Below are 8,081 nucleotides of genomic sequence, written 5' to 3' on the forward strand. Positions count from 1 at the left end.
TCTGGAGCCGGCGCGCGGGCAAAACAAAACGGCCCCTCGGGAAACCCCCTCAGTGCCCCCCCCCCGACTCCAAACGATCTGCTCCACATTCTCTCCTAGGTCACTCTGCTGAACGTCTGGATCTCCACGGATTTGCCTTGAAAGGTATGTGGGGTGGATGGGGGCTGGAGAGGAGCTGGGGGCGGCTGGCCAAAGTTTAGCCAGAGCTGAGTTCAGATCGCGAGCAATTCAGATTACAGGGAAAGGGAGATTTCCCCCAAAGCGGCTGGCTCCGCAAGATCAAGAGATCCCCTTCGCCCACCCCGCCTCCCGACCGGTGGATCGCTGCGAATCTGCCACTGAGGTCGCGGGAGGACAATCAGAGTCCCGCCTGCAAAAGGACGGGATACAGCGGGAGGAGTTGGAAGGAAAATGTGGGCCGGCGGCGCACACACTTGACTCGGAAAGCCAGCCTCCCATCCATCTGGATCCCGGGGAAAGCGAAGACCCGGCTCTGGCACGTTCGTGGACTTTTCAAAGCCTTTTTGTTTCTGCTTTTTCGGAGCGGGGCGAGGGGCGAATGTCGTTTCAGTAGGTGGCCCTTGGCTTAAAATGTTTGGAAACTGTTGCTGCCTTGGCTTAAAATATTTGGAAACTGTTGCTGCGTTGGAGGTACTTAAGAAGCAGGAAGTGGCTCAGGATACGACGCTGAAAAACAAGAGCGCAGGACAACAGACGCATTGCTATTAGTCATAGGGAATCTCCAGCGGCAAGTGCAGTACTGTATATGCTGCCAGGTATTAACTAGGAAGCAAATAGCTCTCGCCTTCCTGTATGCTTCTGAGAAGCGTCTGCTTAGCCACACTGGAATGCAGGATGGCAGAGTGCATTGGACTTTGGGCCGATGCAGCAGGACTCTTAATAATAATGATAATAGCAACAGCAACAACTTATTCTATCAGCGCAGAACACTAGCCAAGGAGGACCAAAATTGAGAAGATCCATAATTGGTATAGGACTGTAAATTATTTGATGTGTTAATGCGAATGGAAGTCGATAAAATTGCAGCTGCGGTATAAGGGCTTGTTATTCTGACTAGTGTGTATTGGAATTTATAAGTTTTTGGAGTGCAGAGTTAAAGTAAATCATCAAATCGTCAATTCTAGCACGGGGGGCAACAAAATAATATAATTTGGCATCTGAACAATTGGCATTATTAATTGGATTATAATTTGGTATGGGCAATGAGGCATTTAATGAGTTATTGTAATTGAAAACTAATAGAAATTATTACCCCCCCAAAAAGAGAAGATCCATAATGGAGAAAATCCGGGGGGGGGGATTGTAGCCTTGCGCAAACAAAAATTTTGGCCTTGCTCAGAACGCCATAATTACGAAAGATTACCAAAGTCCACCCCAGATTCTATTACTATGCTTCAGCATTAGTACGTACTGTGTATTTTGTAAGTGATTATAATGTTCTATAATTTTTTCCCCTTCCTTTCTTTCTAAAAGCAAACAAAAACCGAAATGCAATGCTCCCTCTTTTGTGAAATTAGCAGAATCTCACAAGGCAGTCAAAGTGAAATGCTCTCACTGTGTGTGTGTGTATGTGTGTGTGTGTTTTAAAGGTCAACGTGCTGTATGTGCTAAGGCAAACTGTCAGTGAAATTCCTTCTGATTTGTTTGCAGAGTTATGCAAATAACTTTCTGGTGCACTTTTCCCTTATCACAAGAAGTGAATCTTAGTGAGCCACTGCTGGTTCATTGTAGACAATATTAGTATTAATCCAGTGATGGCGAAACGTGGCCCTCCAGCTGTTTTGGGACTACAATTCCCATCATCCCTGACCACTGGTCCTGTTAGCTAGGGGTGATGGGAGTTGTAGTCCCAAAACAGCTGGAGGGCTGAGTTTGGCCATCACTGTATTAATCCAAATCGGCCAATGGTCTCAAGTCGGGAAAAGGCAGCTGTGTGCAGAAGAGGGGGTTGCTAAATAAAGAGCTTTTTTCACCTCTGGTCCAGCATCTTGTATTTATCGTGGTCAACCACATGCCCATAGTTTTAACTGCACTGCCTGAATCAGTGCTTTCTTTTCTCTGCCCTAAATCTTCCAACATGCAGCTTCCTTGGAGTTCACAAATTCGGGGGGGGGGGGGGGAGAGAGAGAGAGAGAGAGAGAGAGAGAGAGAAACATTTCTCTTGAGTACTTGTTCATCTCCAGAGCTCCTTGCGTGAATTAGGCCCCTTAAGTTGGTTCTGAAAACATTTAGCAGGGAAGTAGCAAAAGGAAGTGGTTAGGCTGTGTGGGAATAAAGCTGAGAGGCTGGGCTGTGAGCAGGTGCCTGCATTTTGAGGATGTGCATTTAAAGCAAAGGAGAAGAGGAGGAGGAACTGAGATGCTTTGAAGAGAGGTAGTGGCCATTTCTGATGCAATGGTGCAAGGATGAAAAGGAGCTTGCCAGGACCAAGTTGGATAGGGTGAATTGTTGGTTCGCTGTCAGCCAAATACCGTGGCACTTTTCAGGTGGAGAAAGTCAGGCCTGAAGTAGGGAGAGAGAGAACTCCCCTTGACTAAGACTATAAAGGTGCAAACTAACTGATGCTTTGTTGAGCAAACACCTGCTGGCCTGGGCCCTAGTCCAAGATGGCTGCCAAGAGACGACGTGAAACAGAGGTTGGCAAGAGCAGCCCCAAAAGGTGTGTTTTCCTTCAATGAACTTTCACTACTAGCACACTGGGGTTACAAGATCAAGGAACAGACAAAGAGCGTTTTAGCCACGTTCTTTGAGTATAAACAGTATTTTGTTATTCATACCTCGCTGTCTTTCTCTGGGGGAACTTTTTCATTTTTAATCATTGCGTTTTCCTATGGAAACTTAAAGTTCTGCTCATTCTTTATTAATAAGAATAATAAGAATAATTTGATTTCTCACCTGACCCTTTGCAATAAAGGCCCCGGGGTGGATTGCAACAATTTAAAACACAATGCTAGAAACGGTTTAAAACACCCGGAGGTGTTGCTTCAGGATGCAAACACTGTTGAACGGGAATGATACAATGAAGGTGTTAGGCGCACACTTGTAGGGAGGGGATTCCACAATTTAGGGGCTACCATTTGGGGCCTAAGTCATTTTAGGGCGTTAATCACTAGTGCAAGTGTTTAAATTGGCTACACACCAACAGTTTATGTGATGCGTCTCTTTCACCCTGGGAAAAATGAAAGTCAAGATTCTAAAGTCAGTTTGAGGGCCAGTGGCCACATTCCTTATACAGTGGTACCTCTACTTACAAATAACTCTACTTACGAATTTTTCTACTTACAAATGGAGCTCCGTCCGCCATCTTGGATGCGGTTTAGATAGGATTTTTTCTACTTATGAATTTTTAGATAGGGTTGCTTCGACTTTCGAATTTTTTCTCCCAATGCATTCCTATGGTATTCGACTTACAATTTTTTTCGACTTACAAATGTGTGTTCGGAACGCATTAAATTCGTAAGTAGAGGTACCACTGTACTCAAGCAAGAGGCATTATCAGAGTTCAATGGCAAAACCCAGAAAAAACATGGAGGTGTAGGGCAGCTGAGGGGTGTGGCCTGAGGAGAGTTCTGAGGGCCATATAGAGAGGCCCAAGGACCTTTGGTTCCCCACCTGTGGACTAAACAAAAGGGAAGCAGGCTATTGGTTCTTGCTTCAGAGGTCGGAGCCAGGCAGCTCTAATTTCCCCTATCCTGATAACCTCTCACATAACAAATTTTGGATGGAATAAGGCCCTATTTATAACATAAACATTATTCAAGACAACGTTGGCCCCTTTTCTCTTTCTCCAAATATCCAGCCCAGAGTTGAGCTGGCTGCATGGCTCTCTAAATGAAAGAAAGGTGCCCTGTCTCATGCTATCTCCTCAGATGATGTCTCAGATGTGGAACACATTGTCCCACAATAAGTGAAGCCTGTTCAATGTCTCCTTATGTGTTACATTCTCTCCCTTTCCTGCCAGGCCTCGACACGATCCTATGGCAGTTCAGCCGCCGCCGGATTCTCAAAAGCAAGCCTCTGCATATGCAGAAGAATATGATATCATCACCGAAGAAGACATCGAAGAGATTAGGGACGCACTTGAAGGAGGAAGAATGGCAGAAGCAGCATCCAAAATATTGGAAAACCTGCAGGCTTTGGAGAATGCCCAGCTGGACATTGCAGTAACGGGAGAGTCTGGCGCCGGCAAGTCCTCGTTTGTCAATGCCATTCGAGGCCTAGGGGATGAAGACGAAGGATCTGCCGACACTGGGGTTGTAGAGACCACGATGGTGCCCACTCCTTATCCACACCCCAAGCACCCCAACGTGACTGTGTGGGATCTGCCCGGAATCGGCACTCCAGATTTCCAGTCCAGCACTTACCTGGAGCAGGTCAACTTCTCCCGCTATGACTTCTTTATTCTCATTGCCTCAGAACGCTTCAAGTCCAACCATGCCCAGTTGGCGAAGGAAATCCAGCGGCTGGGCAAATGCTTCTATTTTGTGCGCTCAAAGGTAGACTCAGATCTAGAGGCCACCAAAAAGCGCCGGCCAAAAGCCTACGACGAGGAGGCGATACTGAGGAAGATTCGAGAGAATTGCAAAGCGTGCCTTCAGGCCGAAGGAGTGGCTGCTCCCCAGGTCTTCCTCCTTTCCAGCTGGGAACTAAACAAGTATGACTTTATACAGCTTGAGGAGACGCTGGAGAAGGAGCTGCCGAGCCACAAGAGACATGCATTCCTCATGGCCCTGCCAAACATCTCTTTGGCCATCTTGCAGAAGAAGAAAGAGGTCTTGCAGAAGCAAATCTGGAAGCTGGCTACCGTCTCATGTGGAATAGCAGCTGTGCCCATCCCAGGCCTCTCTGTAGCTTGCGATACAGCTATTCTGGTTAAGTCTCTTTCGGAATACCGTCAGAACTTTGGCCTAGACGAAGAATCCCTCGGCAAATTAGCTGAGAAAGTTGGCAAGACTGTGGAGGAGCTTAAAGAGGTGATCAAGTCACCACTGGCCAAAGAAATCTCCAGGGACCTCGTGGTGAAGATGCTAACCAAAGCCGGTGGAGGAGCGTTGATGCTGGTGGAGTACTTTGCCAGCACAATCCCTGTATTTGGCTCCGTGACAGCTGGAGGGATATCCTTTGGAACCACCTATTACATGCTTTACAGCTTCCTAAATGAGGTGGCAGGTGATGCTCATAGTGTCCTCATCAAGGCCTTTGAGTCTGATGTTTGAAAGAGTTCTTCGGATCTCGTGTAGTGGAACATGATGGGTGCTTAGCTTCCAAATGTATGGAACGGCACCAAATCAAACAGAGCTCTGTCCTACAGTTCCCGGGGTTCTTTGGGGAAAGCTATGACAGTTAAACTAGAATGAAGCTGGTTGAAACTTGTCGTGTAGATGTGAGCCATATGCATTTGACTGGAGGCCTTTTTGAATTGGCTTGCTTCCTTTAGTGAAAAACTGGATGGTGAATGTTTAATTTTGTTTTAATGTTACCCCTCTAATGACTTTATAACTAAAGCCAAGATTGTGCTGTTTTATAGTGAAGCTCCTTGGGCAACGTTCAGGGCTTAACTTAACAAAGAACTGGAACACAAATCAGTTCCTTTTTTACTAGTGGTTCAAGCCACAGATTGTGACAACCTGAATCTTTAGGCCTGTCTTGCTTTCCTTTCTTTTTTCCTTTTGGAATAATAAAATGTGGCTAATGTAAAGCATCTAGAGTGGACAAGTTCCTTGGTTTGAAGCAGAAGATTTAAAACAAGTGGCATCTTCTCACTCATAAGTAACTCTGAGCCAGGTCCCATTGTCCTCTAGGAAAAACTTTTATCTGGCCAGCTCCAATCCCATTAGCTATATTGGATCTCCAGGTTAACTTCTAGATTCAATATTAAAGCAACAGCCCATACTAAGGAGGAAAAAAATAAAGGCTGGGAGAAATTTTAATGGGATGGGGCACACATTTCCCACGAGCCTTTTGGGAGCTGTAGGTAAGCCCAATAACATTTTGTTCAGATTTTAAAAATGCATTCTTTGGCAAATGAAATACTGAGCTTGGCTAATAACCCAAGGAAGTTTAACCAATTTGTTCAGCAAATCCTCTCGATTCTGAGTACACGTGTCGCTTAACAAGTAAGACTAGTAAACCATGGCTTTGGTTTTATAAACTGAATTCATACAAGACATGTTGGAGCTACCTATTATGAGCCAAAATCTAAATTTCCATGTTTCTTATAAATCCTGCTCTAATCAAACATGGTAAGCGTTTTTGAGGGGGAGGGGCATAAGACAACTTATGAAAACTAAGTACAGAAACCATACGAGAATTCCAGGTCTTGTCAGATCTCAATTGCTGTGATGTAGCTTTCCAGACAGCAGAATGTTTCATGTTTCCTGGGGCACTGCTCTGCCATCTAACATTTCTCTGAGGCCAAAGCATGATGTGGTTATGTCTACGAACGTTATCTCCAACCACTTCTGTCAGGGTTTGTTGTGACTACTCTTGAGTAACGACCGTCCACATGCTTGTCTTTCAGACGTTTTTATTGGTGCACATTATTTACAGTGTAACGGATTGCTCATTTCATGTCTACCCACTCAAGTCAGATTCCTGCACTAATTCCTTCCGCGTTCGCGACCAGCATAAAAGCCTCGGAACTGAGAAGCGCCTCCCTTTCCTCCTCTTTCTCAATTCCGGCGTCAGAGGGACGGGTCTTCTGTCTGACCTATTCTTGTCCACTCTTCCCGCCTCCCTCTCTTCCTGCCTATGGAACAGGGGCTCTTTAGTGTTGCCAGAGCCCTGATACTCCCTCTCCGTTTCCTGACTCGCCCATTCAGACCCCTCGCTCTCATGACTGCTTGGAGACGGGCTGCTTCTGATGAGGGGGGGGGGGTCTCTATAATCCCTTCCCCCTTACAACATCTATGAAGCATGACAGGAATCATGTCACAGACGAAAACCTCTCAAGGGATTTGGCTGTAGTACATGTACTTCACTTCTGCCACAAAGTCAGTGACAGTCAGCAGAACAGGCTGTCATGACGATGGTAGGAAGCGATGGAGGGAAAAGCAGTGAAGTGTTCCCTGGAGGAAATATCCTGGCAAAGCAGCACCCAGCACAGTTGACCCCTGCATCCCGCCCATCAGCTGATTGACAGGTGGATGTGGTTTTGTGGATATCATTTTGTGGGTCAGATTACACCCAAAAGTGGCCCATGGACCAGAGATTCTCCACCCCTGTGCTAAAGAGATGTTCTGCCACCTCCAAGGTGGATTGGAGGAAATAAAATATATATTTTCAAGCCAACTTTCATTTCTCACATGAGCACATCGCTTGAGAATCATGCTTGCTTATCTTTTTCTAGGTCAGGGTTTCCCAAACTTGGGTCTCCAGCTGTTTTTGGACTACAACTCCCATCATCTCTAGCTAACAGGATCAGTGGTGATGGGAACTGTAGTCCAAAAACAGCTGAAAACCCAAGTTTGGTAAACCCTGCTCTAGGTTGAGTCTTCCGATACCCCTTCTTCAGAGGGATGCAATGATGGACATTATTCTTTCAATAATTATATAGGCCAGGCTATGCTCAACATATAGGTATCTATGCATATCCACACTGGAGATACTGTTAGCAAAGGAGGCAGTCCAGAGTTTTGGGGGAGAAAGCCACACACAATGTGAAACAGCACGAACAATTTATTAAACAAGAATGTCATATTCCCCAAAGGGAAGTTACTCTTAACTCACATTGCTGCAGGAACAAGAAAGCTAGGCTTGGATCGAGGAAAGGGGCAGAGACTTGAGGAGGGGGAGATGTGTTGGGGTCCACATCCCTCCAAATGGAAGGTTATGAGCAACACACTCGACTACAGGGAAGTACTATCTCAACATATACAAAGCAACAACTCTCGCTCCCCACTGACCTTTGCCCTGACCCACCACTGCAACTGCGGATATATATTTTTTCTGCCCAGAAGGGTAGGAGGAGGTTGCAGGTGGTTCTGTCATAACTCCTACACTGGCTTCTGCTTTCTGGAGGGAGTCGCAGCCCATGAGAAGACATGCACAGCTCTCTCGTC

At 46.0% G+C, this 8,081-nt stretch overlaps 1 protein-coding gene across 3 annotated transcripts; it reads left to right on the forward strand.

Annotated features, from left to right (window-relative positions):
• The first annotated feature begins 12 nt into the window (after positions 1 to 12).
• Positions 13 to 8,050, forward strand: LOC118086961 (interferon-inducible GTPase 5-like). 3 transcript variants are annotated; one of them, XM_035119081.2, is made up of 2 exons: positions 13 to 144; positions 3,983 to 8,050. In XM_035119081.2, the coding sequence occupies exon 2, from the start codon at positions 3,999 to 4,001 to the stop codon at positions 5,235 to 5,237; it is 1,239 nt and encodes a 412-aa protein (XP_034974972.1). In that variant the 5' UTR covers positions 13 to 144; positions 3,983 to 3,998; the 3' UTR covers positions 5,238 to 8,050. The 3 variants fall into 3 exon arrangements, with proteins under 3 accessions (XP_034974972.1, XP_034974973.1, XP_034974971.1); XM_035119082.2 differs by lacking the exon at positions 13 to 144 and adding an exon at positions 320 to 989; XM_035119080.2 differs by lacking the exon at positions 13 to 144 and adding an exon at positions 2,149 to 2,680.
• The last annotated feature ends 31 nt before the right edge of the window (positions 8,051 to 8,081 follow it).

Source organism: Zootoca vivipara, chromosome 6 (genome assembly GCF_963506605.1).
Source record: "Zootoca vivipara chromosome 6, rZooViv1.1, whole genome shotgun sequence".
Lineage (NCBI taxonomy): Eukaryota > Metazoa > Chordata > Lepidosauria > Squamata > Lacertidae > Zootoca > Zootoca vivipara.

What these genes read in the sequence shown, in the direction of transcription:
- LOC118086961 (XM_035119080.2), top strand. Translation starts at nt 2,628, where the DNA reads ATGGCTGCCAAGAGACGACGTGAAACAGAGGTTGGCAAGAGCAGCCCC. An exon ending in GGCAAGAGCAGCCCCAAAAG is followed by an intron (nt 2,681 to 3,982) that starts GTGTGTTTTCCT and finishes CTTTCCTGCCAG; the next exon opens with GCCTCGACACGATCCTATGG.